General features: G+C 37.9%; 1 protein-coding gene across 1 annotated transcript; it reads right to left on the bottom strand.

Annotated features, from left to right (window-relative positions):
* Nucleotides 1–302: 302 nt before the first annotated feature.
* ADNP2 (ADNP homeobox 2) lies at nucleotides 303–16,430 on the bottom strand. The gene is made up of 4 exons (XM_026699498.2): nucleotides 15,983–16,430; nucleotides 11,370–11,487; nucleotides 6,445–6,534; nucleotides 303–5,544 (listed from the first exon to the last, which is right to left on the bottom strand). Exons 2-4 carry the CDS (start codon nucleotides 11,475–11,477, stop codon nucleotides 2,623–2,625), a joined length of 3,120 nt encoding a protein of 1,039 aa, XP_026555283.1. The 5' UTR covers nucleotides 11,478–11,487; nucleotides 15,983–16,430; the 3' UTR covers nucleotides 303–2,622.
* Between the last annotated feature and the right edge of the window lie 357 nt (nucleotides 16,431–16,787).

The following is a 16,787-nucleotide window of genomic DNA, read 5'->3' on the forward strand; positions in this document are numbered from 1 at the left end:
AAGCAGGAGACCATGAGTTCTGATCCCACCTTTACCATAAAAGCCAGCTGGGTGACCTTCAGCCAGTCACTCTCAACCCAATTCACAGAGGAGTTGATGTGAGGAAAATAGGAGGAAGGAATGTTAGATATATTTGGCACCTTGGGTTATTTGTAAAAATAATAACATGGGATACAAATAATTAAAATGAAATGCAGGAATCTCTTAAGCAAAAGCAGAACTCCTGTTTCCAATGTTGGTTAAAGAAATCAAACAATTATGAAGTAGTTTTAAAAATAACAATAGTAATGACACCCAGTAAGTGTATTTATCCTTTTATAAAAAATAAAACTATATATTGTATAAATTTTGAGCAAATAGCAGTTTAAACTCCCCTCAGTTTAACCTTGGAGTCTACCATCTTCCAGAGCAGGTAATTGTCTTATCTTTAATTGGCTGCAGTGCTTTTATTTTGTACAGTATATAGGTTTAGACAGTGTTATTCAGTTCAGAATCTAGTATTTCTCTCAATAACCCTGGAAAATGAAGTGAGAGCCAGGAAAGCTATTCTTGCCTTTGGGGGTCAGGTCTTCCAAGTCCTTCATTCCTGCTGTATAATTATCAGTGCTAGTACAGGTGTGACCTTTCAGTTTCTCCAGCGATAATAAACTATATTTAAATATCTCTACCTTGATATAACTCCTAGAAAATGAGGCTTTGAGAAAGAACAGAAACCAAAACAGTAAATCCTCTTACAATTCTCTGCCATTTATAGAAATCTAACAGCCTGCAATGCAAGTGCTTAAATTGCAATTATTTACATGCAGTTTCATCAAACAAGTCTTGCCGTAAGAAACATTTTAAATAACTAAAATGCACTGTAAACTCTGCACACCAAATGTTTTCTGATAGTGCAGTAATAAGCTATTATGTTCAAATTAATAGCTAATTATTTTCTAGCAGCTGAAGACTAGCCTTCTGGACCTGGAAACTGATCGATCATCCAAACCCCAACATATTTTAAAAAGTAGTAATAAAACTACTACAGCCTTAGCCTTTTGTTTTAAAATGTCTACCAGGTTTATCTCTTGAATAATTCTAGACAAAACTATTATCTATTTGTAGTATCAAACCACCGACCACTGTGACAGAAAAGTTTTCATTCTGCATTTTGAAGAAGAATAATCCTAAACTTATAAATGGCAAGCATTCTTTCACATACTGCCATTATCATAATCCAAGAGATTGTATTATCAGTCACAATGCAACATATTCCCACATTAGATTGCTGAAGTTGTCGTTTATCCCATATTCCAAGATAATATTCTCAGCAATATAGCAAAGTTCAAGAACTTATTTCCAATATTGCTCTTGACTATTTGTCAGTACAAAGGATTAACAGTCATGAATGCAATACCTATACCTTCCTGGAACAAAAGGCAAACTAGAATGCTCGCAGCAAGCTATAGCATTAAATAAAATTAGCTCGACAGCCATTTTAGTCTACATCAATTTTTTTGAACCTGGACATCTTCACCTCAGAGTTATCCAGCAAGAATGGCATAATTAAGAATTATAATAGCATATTTGGGGGATATATGATGAAGACAAATACATCTTAATTGAACAGAAAGCTCCTAACTTTATTTAATCCAAGATGCATTATCAATACTTGGAAACCAAGGATACAGAAAAACAATGGCACATCTATAAAAACCTAGAATTTCTTACTAAGGAGAAATTCAGAAACACCATTTGAAATTATATCGTGTACCATTGTACCTACAGGAGCAAATAAAGTGTTTTAATATCAGTATTTTTGCATTTGGTACTGGCTATGAACTGCCAAGTTTGAACATTTTTAAGTGTGATAAGGTCATATTAAAAGCCAAGCACCTTAAATTTTAAACAGAAAAGATGATTATATTACACTGTTATAATCATCTAACCAATTTTGATGTTACCAAAACTATACACTTTATTTTTTTTAGAAACAATTGTTTTTTTAAAAAAACTATAAATTTATTACACAATTGTATAAAATCCCATGGACAAAACTACATCATAAGCAAGGGAATAAAACAGAACAAAAGGAACTAGAATTTCAGGTACTCCTAAATACATCCCCACGGCACTGATTGTGTTGTGTTCACACAAAATAGTGAGCTATGATTCTAAAAAAAAAAATCTATCATTCAGGAGCAGCACATTGCCGTGACTCAACCTTGATACCATCCACCAGTCAATAACTACAGTAACCTGTGCTTACAAAAAAACCTCTCATATGGCAAAACTAAGATTCATGACTGTTACACATCTAATGAGCCATAATTCAAAGTAGGCATCTAAGTCAGCTGACTTGAGAGCCAAAAGTAAGGTCTAAATTTGACATTAAGCTTTTTTTTTTCTTGCTGATTTCTTATAGTCAATATTAGTGATGGACAGAACTAAGGACTGATCAGGCAAAGTAACAACGCTTGTGAATGATAATATCTTTTTTGTAATTCTAATTTACTACTGTATGCAAATGTAACCAAAGAACAGTAATATTTTAATATTACAAAAAAACTAAGTGGAATAGTTTCTGATGTAATGTGCAGCCTTGGTTGCCTGATATCAGGATTACTTTTTTTTAGAAAAAAATTATACATCCTCCAATTCACATTTTAAATTCAAACTGTGCTTTACATTTTTAAGTTCTGACATACTAAAGCCCAAAAGCACGGATGGCTTAAAGTTTTTTATTGCCTTCAGGCAGAAATATCTCTTTCTCCCAAAAAATGATGCAACATCCACTTTCCATGCACATAGAATGGATGACAGCAATTCTAGTTCTTTTTTACTGGGATATGGCTTCTTGTGAAAATAATCTGCAAGAAACCTTTTTTGGACTTCATTTGAGCTTTGTTGGAATGGCTTCGGATTCAACACCAACAAATCAAGATCTTCAACTGAAGTCTCTCCCTTGGTTTCAGTTTTATGATCAGACTTTTGTCGTTTTGAAGGCACACAATTCACCTCCTTTACTGGAATTTGGGCTGTACCATTATTTATAATGAAGAATGGCGGATCCTCGTCGCTTTGGTCTTCTGAAACAGCAGCAGCATAAAGATGATCAGACTGTTTCCTCTTAGCTGAAAGGGAAGCATCCTCATGGTTCTCCCCATTCATAAGTGGTAGATCCTGCTTCTCATCAAGGTCAACCTTCATAGCTGGCGAGGTCTCCTTAGGAGCACTCCGGCATCGAAGCAGATGCACAGCTATAGCTGTTAGAGTCATGTTGCCAGTGTATACTCCACAGCAGTGGATACATTTAAAAGCAGGAGTCTTCAAAATGGTATGCACAGTTGGCATGATGTGGTGCCGCTCTTTCAAGTGCATTTCATAAGCATCGGTGTTAGTGAAAATACCATAACAAAAAGGACAAGTAGAAACTTTCTTGTTCTCTCTGCTCGTTTCGGCATCCTCTTGTTGCAGTTTGATATACAAAGGAATAAGTGTCCTTGAATTTACACCAGCAAGTACAACAAGATGTACTTCTCTTTCACAAAGTTCTTTTGAAGTTATACTGAAGTCAAAATGAGGGAATACTAGATGACCTTCAGAATCACTCGCAAGCTGAAACCCTTTATCACTGTAATCTGAGTGCAGCTCCTTCTTTCCGTTATGCACAGATTGGGTGTGAGTCACAAGGCTTTTTAAATCATAGAAAATACTGGTGCAGAAAAGGCAAGTTAACCCATGAATAAAAATATGTTTTAAAAGCTCTGCCTGAGTTAGAAAGCATTTACAAGAAAAACATCTCACCGTCTTATCTTTTAGCCACCTCAGAAAAGGTGCACAGACAGCAACTTTGTCTATTTCACGAGTCACCTCCGTCTTAGATGTGCTACATTTGTGGGCCACTTGCATGTGCACTTGGTAGACATTTGATGGGAAAAGCTCACTACAAACAGGGCAAGTTTTCCATTGCTTAGCCTGTTTGAGAACTAGATTCATTGCAGTACTGGTTGGAGAAGTCTTGGTAAGAGTATTTGTAGAAGAACTTACTGCGACAGGGGATGGTACAGTAGCAGGACCCTGAGAAAGCTGGGCAACTGGGACAGATGGCATCAACTGAACAGGTACCTGAGGCGGTGGAACAGTTGCCGCCCCACCTGGTGGCCCAGGCAAAGTCACAGAAACTGGTGCAAGAGTGTATGTAGGTATTCCATTAACTTGTTTGCCAGTTGGAATTAATTGTCGGAGCACAGGTCCAGTGGTAAGTAAAGTAGCATTCTGAGACACTCCAGGTCTAACAGACTGATTTACTGGAAGAATCTCTGGTGTAACAGGCTGATTAAACTGCACAATCCCAGGTCCAGCAGATGGGTTTACAGGAAGAACCCCTGGTGTGACTGGATGGTTAAACCGAAGGACTCCCGATGTAATTGTTTGGGGAACTGGAAGAACTCCAGGCCCACTACCAATAGGCTGATTTACGGCAAGGATCCCAGGTGACGAAGGCCTGTTAACTGGAATAGCTCCAGGCCCTGGCATAATTGGACTGCTGATAGTTCTGACTGATTGATTACCTACAGGAAGCAGAGAAGGCCTGATAGGTCGAGTGAAAGAAATGACTCCTGGAGGAACAGCTCTGCTTATGTTTCCTGTGGGTTGATTTAGGCAAAAAACTCTGGGTCTTACCGGCTGTTTTAAGGGGAAACGATGAGAAACAAAGACTGGTTGGGAAACTGCAGCCTGAAGACCAACACTATTCTGATTTGCTGGGCGAGGACCGGAAAGAAGGGCAATATGTAACTGGTCAGCAGAAGTCGAAGCTGCCATACTATTGGCGCTACCTGAAACGTTCAAAGGTGCAACCACATTATGAACTGCTTTTGTCGACACCATATTTTGATTCTGATTAACTGATGGAAGTGAAAGCTGAAAACGTGATGTAGAATTTGATCCTACAGAGGTAGGAATCAGTTGTGAAACATTACCGGTTGTAGGCGGCTTGGGAGCAATATTGATAATCTGCAGTGACTTTGTTTGTCCTGTTTTTTTAGGCTGAACTGAAATTACACGTCCCAATATGTTCTCCAGATCTTTATGTACTTCAGATGTTAAGACGTGATATATTAAAGAATCCCGGCTATTTGCAAAAGCATTACACTTTTTACAATAGTGGTCAGTAAAGTTCTCTTCGCTTTCATCAGGCCTCTCTTCAAAATACGCGCTTATTAGATTTTGAAAATGGCTTACCAACACATGTTTCTTTGTATTGTAGTACAGCATGTCACTAAATTGACATTTCTGGCATACAAAGTTTACTGCATCATTCCGGAATTGTCTCATACCACCACTCACACTATAGTTTTGTATTTTCTTCTTGGAGTGAAACATTCGGAGGTGTTTTCCTACTATCTTAGACTGCGAAGCAAATGAACATTCTGGACAAGGAACAACTATCTCTTGATCCATTTCATCTTCATGGTAGCGAGTCAAGTGATTTTTGAAAGAATTAAGAAATTTTGATGAAAATTTGCACAAGCTGCAGCAATATGGATTTGTTCTGTATCTCTGAAAAACAAGAAAAAAGGGCATCATTTGTAGAACTCCCAAATAATGTATGTATCAACTGGTCAATGCACAGGACCAAAAAAACACCACAGTCTTGTTAACTGGATATGAACTCTTCTTCAGGAGATTATACTAATCTAGCTTTCTTCTCTGTTTTAAACAATATTAATATAATAATACAAATAGTCTGAGGACAAAGCCAAGTGAAATCTAAACTTTTTGCTACTGTTCGTTAATCAGTAAAATTACTACAATGGACAGCGTGCACTCTACTTCTGTTCTTAGTCCAAGAACAATAATAAATGAGGAAAAAAAGGGAAGAAGCAATGCCCTTCTATGTCATACAGTTTACACAAGAGTTATCAAAATGAATGTCAAATATCTATCAACATCTATGGTTAAAAGAAAATTAAAGGAATATATCAATGGAAATCTTGGTCCATCAAATTAAGACAAAAAATTTAAAGCAGAATATCAAAAAGTCGTTACTGGAACTGTAGAGGAATAAATATGCCAGTGTCAATTAGATATTCAATATAGTTAATTACTGAGTTATCAAAGAAGTTCTTACTGACAGCTGTAGTAACTTGTTTTCAAAATGCTGAAAAAGCAACCACTTATTCTGCATCACTTCCAACAATTTAATGAAAAAAGTACAAAGAGAGAAAGAGAGAAATAGGATAACTGACAAAATGCAAAACAATCAACATTTCTTATTCTATTTTCAGAACATCTTCCCCTGTTATAGAACATTAGTTTTGAAATTAAAGGAAGTCTTATAATACAACTTTTAACCAACTGTTCAAATCAAAATTGTTTTTTTTTTTAAAAATCCAACAAGACATGCTCAAACAACTGAATTGATTTAAATCTGCAAATTATGATAACTATATTACATACCTTTCTTTTAACAACATTGTCCCAATGAGATACGTCATTCCATGAAGTACTAGAGAAATATTTTTCTCCTGGATCAAAATTTTTCAGAGTCTAAGAAAAAGCAAGATGGGTAAGAAAATATCCCATAACTTAAATAAAATGTTACTTAATGCAGTTACTTTAAAATTAAACTGAGATTCTAAAGCTCAGTGTAATAACCCAAATGTTTTTTTTTTCAAATCCTACAGCCCAAGTAAATCACACTTACCAAAAAGCATGACATATGACTTTTATTATTTTAATAAAAAAAGACAATTCCACTCCAAATAAAAGGTGAATTATGGCCTCACTTACTTGGTATTACCACCCTGACCATAACTGCTTTCATCTTCCTAAATGACTTTTGGCCAGCTAAAGTAGGCCTACTCATTTGAAATTTTATCTGGTTTGTGCCAATCCAAGCTCAGCACTTTACATTTTCACAATGCTAAAGATCTTCAATACCAAAATTTCTGGCTCAGCTATAAAGCAGGAAGAAAATCTGGAAGTCACTGGGTTTACTCACCCAGTAACTTAGTCCCTACTAAGGAAAATTCTCACCTTGCCCTGTTTTCTCTCTCCTTTTGAAATCAAGATGGAGGGGGACTCTTATCGTGCTTTTTACATTAAGCAAAGAAATGGTGTTGCATTTTTCCTTAGTACTTTTGTCCTCCCTTTGAAATTAATAAAGAACAAGAAAGGAAGGGAAGGGATTAAGTGAGAAGTTGGTAGGATGCTGTTGTTTTTTGCATATGCCAGTTGGATGGACAGCTGCTGGCTCATTAATAGCACTAAATGTTTGTGGGAAATATATTCTGGTCAGTCACAGTAATAAAATATTGAATCTTTTGAAGATGGCAAGAATGAAAACTGCCGATACAGAATCCCCTCTGATGGTTTTGGGAATGAAGTGGGAACATAGTACAAGTAAATTTTATAGCCATGTTCTCAAACATTTAGAGCGATAATCAACCCAACCACAGTAAAACCCACTGCTTAAATTCAATCAAATGTCTTGGGTTTGAGGCCATCTAACTTCAAAAGGACTCAGAGCAACTTGCAGTATTTAAAATTTAAGGGAGATGGGCTGTCTAGAAATACAAAATATAAATATGAATAAATCAAATAGATGACTTATAAAATATGAATGTCCAGACAAAAACCACATCAACAACATTCACAAGAGATTTGACCAGGGATATAAAATACCCAAGCCCCAGTCCTGGGAAGAAAACTAGGTTTTGAGGAATTAAAAAACACTTGAAAAGTGGGAATCATGCATATCTCTGCGGGAATGTTGCTTCAGGAGGCACATTCTTCCATATATTCAATGTGTTTTTTCCTGTTATCAATTCTAAATGTACAGTAAAACTAAACTCGATGAAGGATTAATTCAACCATGCATTCAATATTGAAGATTTCTCATCAATATTAGAAAGCTATGATAAGTTATATTAAACACAGAATATATTTTCTTCAGCTAAAATGCATATTTATTTCAAATGCTATCTCACAGGGTTATTGAGAATCAAGAATCAAATCAGGAAAGGAGAGAATCATATGTAATACTGTGAGCTTATACAGGAAAATCAATGTATAAATGCAATATAAAAATAACCAAAACAGATCTCTTCAAAGATTTAAATATCTATACTTAGCTGAGATATTACAATTGGTTTGGTGTTTTATTCATCTGGGAAGGATTTCTTTATGAAATTGAGGAAGCTTATAAATTTTATTTTATTTGCCTTGATTTTAAGATATAAACTATATTTTAAGACTATTTTTACATAGATGTATTCGACTAATCCGTATTCATATACCCATTATAACTGCAATATTAAAATATGTTTAAGCCATAAAAACTATCGAAACCTAAAATATTTGTTCAGTTTTTTAATTTGGACTTCTACTAGACAAATACTGTAGTCAAGGAGTATAGGCCAAATAGTTAAATTTATTTTTAAAAGTAGTTTGTTTTTTAAAGTATTTTTTTCCTTAGAAGACCCATACAGGTAGTCCTCATTTAACAACCAATTGCTCAGTGACTATTCAAACTTGTGAGACCTCTGAAAGAATAGTACTTACGATCCATTCCTCAGAATTCCAGCCATCAAAGTGTTCCCATGATTGTAATTTCCAAAGTTCCTTACTGGCTTCCCATGAACAAAGTCAGTGGGGAAACCAACAGGAAGTCAGAAGCCAAGGTGCTTGCTTATTGATAGCAATAGCACTTAAGACTTATATACCACTTCACAGTGCTTTTACAGCCCTCTCTAAGCAGTCTACAGAGTCAGCATATTGCCCCCAACAATCTGGCTCCTCATTTTACCCACCTCGGAAAGATGGAAGGCTGAGTCAACCTTGAGCCTGATGAGATCTGAACTGCCAAATTGCAGCCAGCCAGCAGTCAGGAAAAGTAGCCTGCAGTATTACTTTCTAATCACTGTACCACTACAGCTCTTGATGGTAATGGCATTGCCTTTGCTAAGAAATGTGATCACATAACATCATGTTTACAAATGCATTGCAATCGCCATTGTTAACTGAGGACTACTTGTATTAACTCCAAGAAAAGGATATTTTGTTGAACTTTTTGAAAAAATATTGCTACATGTGAAAAAAAATTAAATTATGGAAGTAAAATACTGAATACCTTTACACCATCAGAAATAGTTAGTAATAAAGGCAGAACAATAGTGATATGTTTACCTATATGTAAGTTTGATTTTTAGAATGGTCATCTATACATTCAAGTAAGCAAAAAACACTGCAGAGATCATTCTCAATTTGAATGATCTGGCTGAAGATATCCTGCCTGTTCCTCTCCCTTGCCCTTTCTGATCTTCAGGGTGCACTACCCAAGTGCTGTTCTGCTACCAATGAGGTAGAATACAGGCAACAAAAATCATAGAATATTGGCCCAAGGAGCAAAAAGGCATCTGAAGTAGGGAAAATGATTAAATATGATAACAGTACAAATAATCTCAAATTATATTTACAAAAAAAGAAATCTAATCACCTTCATAATCTCTACTGCTCATGGATTACAAAATGTAATTAATTAACAAAGGATATGCCTACGATATTACAGGAAACAGCCACTCAAAAATAGCATACACTTGCAGTAAATCTTTATGTTTGTTTGAATCTCCTGGACTTCTGATTTTCCCACACTTGACAAACTTGTCTAGGATGCTATGACTCTAGCCAAAGCTTTAATTATAGTCTACTGCATCTCATGAGGTATCTATTGCTCACAACTCAAAATAGTAGCATAGACAAATCTTTGCTGTGCAAATGAAATGGGCAGTTTTCTTCCAGGAAGGGAGACAATACCATTCAAACCCAGTTTGTAAGAGAGGATTCTGTCTTGAAAGAATCTACTAGGACTCCACTACTGATTTTGGACTTTTTCAATATTTATTTGATTTTTATCCTGCCTTTATTAATTTATAAGTAACTCAAGGTGACAGCCATACCTAATCCTCCTCCCTCCTCCTATTTTGCCAACAACCCTGCAAGGTGGGCTGGGCTGAGAGAGTGACTGACTGGCCAAATGTCATTCAGTTGGCTTTCATGGTAAAGGAAAGACTAGAACTCACAGTCTCCTTGTTTCTAGACTGGTGCCTTAGCCACTACACAAAATTGGCTCTATCATACAATTATATTATCCAATATCATTACTTGTGCCAGCTCCAAGGGGAAAACAGCACATGATGACTTAAAGCTTAGATCTGGCACACAAATGACTTTTTGATATCATTTTAATAAGCATTAATATTTTAATTTGTAATATGAATACATATTATGTTAGCCTCTCTTTTCTGCATTATCCTATGCAAGATTCTATAGGGCAGCCTTTCTTTAAGTGGAGTCACTGGACGGAGAGTCACTAAAGACTCCTTTTTTCTCCTCCTTTTCAAGCAGAGTTATCAGTTTGAGAAAAAAACAAATGCAAAGATAACAGTTCCAGAACTCTATATACAGTCTAAGCACTCTTTGTGTTTCAAAAGGAAGACTATGACCAGAGGAAATAGTGCTTCTATGCCAAACTCTGACCAGGTGACCAGAAGGAATAACATAAAGGGAAAAAGACTGCCTCAATGTGGATTAATTCGTTCATTAGATAGGCACAAAAAACTATTGCCCCTGGGCCACAGTTCACTACCGGACTGTGACCTATTCGGAATTGGGCCACATGAGTGGCTGGCCAGAATGCGTGTGTGCGCACGCAGCTCAACTTGCACAAGCAGCGGGCCAGTGGGCAATTGTGCATATGCGCACTGGCCCGCCACTCACATTTTCCCTCACGCCTCCAGCCAGGTAGCCAAGCTGCAAAGATTCCCCTGATTTAGAACATCCCAGTGCAAATTGTAGCATTTAAAGAATAAAGTTTATAATTTAAGAAACTATTAAGAGAAAAGGAAATGCCTTGATTTTGATAAATAAAAATGCCTATATAAAATGAAATCCATATTTCAGGAACTATATAAAAGTAACTCTTTTATATAAAAGTAAAAATAACTATATAAATGTTACCCTTCCCATTAAAGCATGGCTTTAATTTATGAGAGAATTTTGACATATACTGTAAATTAAAATTAATCATTAAAAGTTAATGATATATTTCTTGACCTATCCTAATTTCAATCAAATTTCTAATTTTATTCATGGGCATTTTGTACAAACTCATTTATTATTTTACAGTGTCACAGTATTGCAATGTTTGAAAATCCTATCATCTGAACTACAGGATTCTACTTTTTTAGTTTTTCCAAGACAAAGACTCATTTCAAAACATTTCCCCACATTTGGGGTCTCATGAGATCATTTCAGAATAGCCACAAAATTTTATGTATGCAATCATAAAGGGCCTTCTAATTTTCAAAAGTTTTCTTCTTTACCTGGAGTAACTCTTGACAACTGTCAAGTCCAATATCCACAAGAATACCCTTCACTTTCTTCCGAGATCGTCTTATATTATCAAGATTTTGCACAGGAATTTGAAACATGTCAAAAAGCCTGAAAGACAAAGACACAAAGCAGAGGTACATTTCTCAATATAACTTCACATGTGTTATATCTGTAAAGATAAACTTTGGCAGGAAGCTATGTAATGTCCAGAACAATTATAAGATATGAGAATTGAAGAATACACAATTTTGTCTTAAATGACTGCTACAGTCTAATTTCTTTCTTGGAAAGAAGGCCTTGTTATAATTTAAACATAAACAAGGGAACTCAAGAAGTGAAAATGTTTTTGAAATGGAGCCTATCATGAAACCAATCCAGACAGCAGTGAATTAGCATACCTGGAATTTCAATAGTAGAGGACATTCATGTCCGTGGTTGTTCTGTATATCAAAAATACCAGAGAATATTTCACCCCACGTCTAACTCAGATATAGCAGTAAATCTATCAAATTCAGTGTTATGAAAATCACCAAAATTTGCTAACAACTATGGTTAGTCAGGGGTATGGTGGCTTAATGGCTAAGACACTGAGCTTGTCGATCAGAAGGTCAGCGGTTCGAATCCCTAGCACTGCGTAATGGAGTGAGCTTCTGTTACTTGTCCCAGCTTCTGCCAACTTAGCAGTTCAAAAGCAGTAAAAAAATGCAAGGACAAAAATAGGGACCATTTTGGTGGGAAGGTAACAATGCTCCGTGCACCTTTGGCATTTTATCATGCTGGCCATGACCAAGGAGACATCTTAGGACAGCGCTGGCTCTTCGGCTTAGAAGCAGAGATGAGCACCGCCCCCTAGAGCCGGAAACGACTAGCATGCATGTGCAAGAGAATCTTTACCTTATGGTTAGTCAAAATAGGTATATCCTTAAGGGTATCAAAGATGATTCTATCAATGGTTTTAACTACTCACAAAGCTTATGATGAACTTAAGCATATACAGAACAACAGTAAACCATGTTATCAATTTGCAGTGAACCATCTGTTTCCCTAGAGGTACAAAGCAAAAACAAGCAGGAAGAATTGAGGACAGCTTGCCGACAGTATCTAGAATTGGTCTCTCCTTCATTTCATTCTCTTTCATATATTAGGCTATTATAATGTAAATATGCATTGTTCTGTTGCCCCAGGCAAAGACATATTTATTGTACCTGATCAACTTGGGGACACTTGGTGATATTTTGTCATCTTTGCAGTACACTTTAATCATGTCAGTAATTTAAAATTACAGACTTGTGGAAAAAGTAGGCATAACCACATTGAATTTTTTGACCTTTTTAACATATTTGATCTTCATTTTAACAATGAAGATAAAAGGGACACAATGTAATGAATATCAAGTGCCATTCATATTTTGTAGCCCACTCAGTGATTTAAATAAAGATAAATGTAAAGTCTGCATGTGGAAAAAGTACTTCCTCATATTTATCACTACCTCGGATATCTAAAATTAGAATCGGATGAATCTAGAATCAAGTGCAAATGATTTGAAGATTATTAGACAGGATTTAGGAGGAACGTGTCTTCTTAAAATATCAGACATTTAAGTTTGATTTGCTCTTTGTTGCTAAATTAAAAGAGTTTCTCTAAGTCCTTCAGAAAGAACAGATGCATATGTCTCTTGGAAGGAATTCTAAAAGATTGCCAAACAATCATTCAATCATTCCACTGTCTGGAATATTATCTACAAGTGGAGATTTTGAACAATTGCCAACTGATCCAGGCCAAGCATCTCAGCAAGAACAGAAAACAAGATGCTGAAAGAAGCCTCTAAGAACCTCAGAATTTCATCACATTACTTACAGGTTGCTTTTCCATTATTGACAACAAAGTGCAGGATCCTATCATGAGCAGAAATTGAAATGAAATCCATGTGGAAGCAGTGTCAGAAAGAACATCAGGACAAGACTAAAGTTTGTTCATGAACACCTAGGCAAAGACCAGGACTTCTGAACAAAGGATTCTGGATAGATGAAACAAAGATAAAAGTACTCTTGCCACAGTACCAAAAAATACGCTTGGCCAAAACCAAAGATAGCATTTCACTGGAAGATCCTGATAGAAATTGTAAAGCATGATGGTGGAAATATTATGGTTTGGGGATGCTTTGATGCATCAGAGCCTAGGCAGCTTATTATCATAGAATTCACTATGAATTCTGCATTGAACTGCAAGATGCTTGATGATAATGGGAAACCAATTGTCAGAAGACTGAAGCGCAACCAAAATGGACTTTGCAACATAGCAATGGCTCTAAATATTCCAATAAATCCATAGAGTAATGACCAAATTAAAGCCCTGATCTAAATCCCATTGATATGCTATTAGGTGAATTGAAATGGGCTGGATGTGCAAGAAACTCCTCAAACATTACACAGCTGAAAAACTGCATGAACAAATGGTTACAAAAATCTTCCCATTTGATGCCAGAGACTGGTAAACAGTGATGAGAATGACTTACTGGGATAAAAAATGGTGATTTGTCAATTTATCATTTTTACATAGATAAGACACTAAAATGTTGTGCAAAGCTAGAATGCATGTAATGCATTTAATAAAAGGGCAGGCAGGGCTCATGCCTAGAGAATCCTTTGGGCATGAATTGGCTCCATGTACTCAATGTCAACCTGCCAAGATTTCCTCCACTAAGGCTACAGACTGCCTCTAGACACAGTGCCTAGTTTACAGCATAGATAAATTCTAAGTGAAACACTAAAAGAATAAAATAATTTCAACTATTATAACAACATAAGGAAGAGCAGGTTCAGAGAGAAACTAGCATCTTGTTTTAGGTACAGTTCCAAAACCTATAAGCCATATAGAGTTGCTTAGTCCTTCAGCAGAAAAAGCTCAATTTCAAACCCTTCTTTGAATGTTTTTTCGTCAAAATTGAAGATTAATGAAAAGAACAATTCTGGACAGAAACACAAATGCATCTATAATACCTCTGTAAACCAACAATAATGGCTTAGGCCATATGTTATAAATCTATAACATACCCTAAGCCATTATATTTGTTTTATCACTCTTATAACTCTTTGCCATTCCAGAAGACATTCTTAAGTGCTTTCAACTCCTTCCTGCCCCAATCATTGTCATATTTCCTTGCTCAAAATCTCAAAAACTACCAGTAATAAAAGATAGGAATGAGGATCCAATTTTCCCATCTCTGAACTGAAGAGCTTATGGTACTTGAATTCAATCCAAGAAATTTTAAACTCTCAATTTTATATATAAGGGCAACATTACCATGTTTTAAAAGAGTATGCCTGTCTTGCAAAACCACCTCTCATATGTGGTAACCTGGGAACAGCTCTCACCTCACTTTTTCCTCCTCTGCGCTTCTGTTTGTCTGGCTTTTCTTGAACATCTTGAAATCTTTCTGATCAACATTCTTGATCTACTCTGACATCACACTTATACTTTATTAATCTGATGTGTTTAAATTGTCTGAACGGCTTAAATGTCACCTAGAATTTTCCCCAGCCAGCTGCCCTCTAAGTATGTGGGACAACAACATTTATCTCCCCAATCATCATGACCATGTTTTTTTTCTCCCATACCTTGCAGCTTAGGAAACTTATTTGTTTTGGAAGTCGGCTTAGATTTTGCAAGTTTACAAAATTGCAGAATATATTATGTTTTGACTGCCACAAATTCCATTGTGAAGAACACGTTCCCAACTCTAAAACTTGAATAATTTTGGGAGAAATGTAGGCTGAAATGCAGCTATGTGATTGTCCATTCATGCATGGAAATGTAAAGATGAGAGCTGTCGTATATAGGCAAGGCAGGTCCATTTGTCACCTTTGCATAGTTTATACACACACATGCAAGCACACAGACACATGAACATACCTACAATAATTCTGGGATCTGAAATATAAAATATCACGAAGAAGAAACCACTTGAATGACCAGCACAGGCAGGTTATTTTGTTCTATCCCTAGAAGCCAAAACAAACTGAAACCCCTTCCTAGTTTCTTCTCCTTGCAGGTAGAAAGATGAGTTTTCTTTCCCCAAACCGGGAGCTCCAGTCCAAACATCAGGACTGTTTACCAGCGTGCTTTAAGTCAGGGCTCTCCAACGTTGACAATTTTAAGCCTGGAGGACTCTCCCACTCACAGAATTCCCCAGCCAGCTGCGAGTGGAAGAGTCCTCCAGGCTTAAAGTTGCCAAGGTCGGAGAGCTCTGCTTTAAGGGACACAGAAATGATACCGGCGGCAGCGGGCTTCCCACGCCTGGAGAGAAGAAGAAGAAGAAAAAGGAAAAAACGAAAACAAAAACAAAAAACACCACCACCTCCCAAACCAATCCAAAAGCTTCAGGCCGATTCAGGTGAACACAAAACCGAGTTCGGGTCGAGTCCCGACTTGCAGCCCCGGGGCGCAGATGCCTTGCAGGGCGGGCCTCGTTTCCCTCCAGCGAGCAAGCCCCGAGGGGGAGCCCCGGCTTCTGGGGCTGCCGGCCGAGCCTCGAGAAAGGTGGCGGCCAAGAGGTTCCGTCGCTGGGCGCGCGCTCGGGTCCAGCTTCTCGGGCTGCACTTACCCGTCCCGGCTGCAGAGGGCGTCCGCTGCCTGACCGCTCCGTTCCTCGACGGCGACTCCCCGAGGCGGGCGGAGGCGTTGCAACCTCGCCCGGTGCCGCCGCCGCTCCTCCTCCTCCTTCCTCTTCTTCTTCTTCTTCTTCTCCTCCTCCTCCTCCCTCTTCTTCTTCTTCTCCTCCTCCTCCTCCTCCGGACCCTCAGTCAGCGGCCGCCCCGCCCTTCCCCGCCCGGCTCCGCCTCCTCGCGTCGACCCTGCAGCGCGCGCTCAAACCCCTCAACAATCCGGGCACCGGTGGCGGTGCAGCATCCTTGCCTTGGCGGCGTCCAGCCAGCCGTGCAATATGGGACCCGGCTTTCCCCCGTCACCGCCACTGAGCCCTCCAGCTCCCATTCACCCACCTCCGGCTACTCCTCCTTCCTTCCCAGAGCCAGAAAGGGAAAATGGCGCTCGATTTGTCCCAGGAAGTGACGTTTCCCTCTCATTTGCATATCAGTCAGTGGACCAATAAGGAGACGCTTATTTCACGCCTCCCATTGGTCAATTCCATCAGCATCAACCCTGGAGGGAAGGTAGGGTTCATAGGGGAGCCTTGGGGGATCGTGGTGAACTCCTTCAGAGGGACCTCCCACTTGCTTACCTGTTACCTCAACTTTCCCTCACTTTACTTGGGCACTTTTTCATCCCCCAAAAGTGAAAAGAACAACGTGATTGTGTGTTGTGACGTCATCACCAAGGGGTGTGGCGCGATGACGTCATCCCATGTGGTTCTGTCACGTGGTCATGCAGCAATGCTCTTGTTCATGCTC

Source organism: Pseudonaja textilis, chromosome 3 (assembly GCF_049901715.1).
Source record: "Pseudonaja textilis isolate UNSWEBS1 chromosome 3, rPseTex1.2, whole genome shotgun sequence".
NCBI classification, from domain to species: domain Eukaryota; kingdom Metazoa; phylum Chordata; class Lepidosauria; order Squamata; family Elapidae; genus Pseudonaja; species Pseudonaja textilis.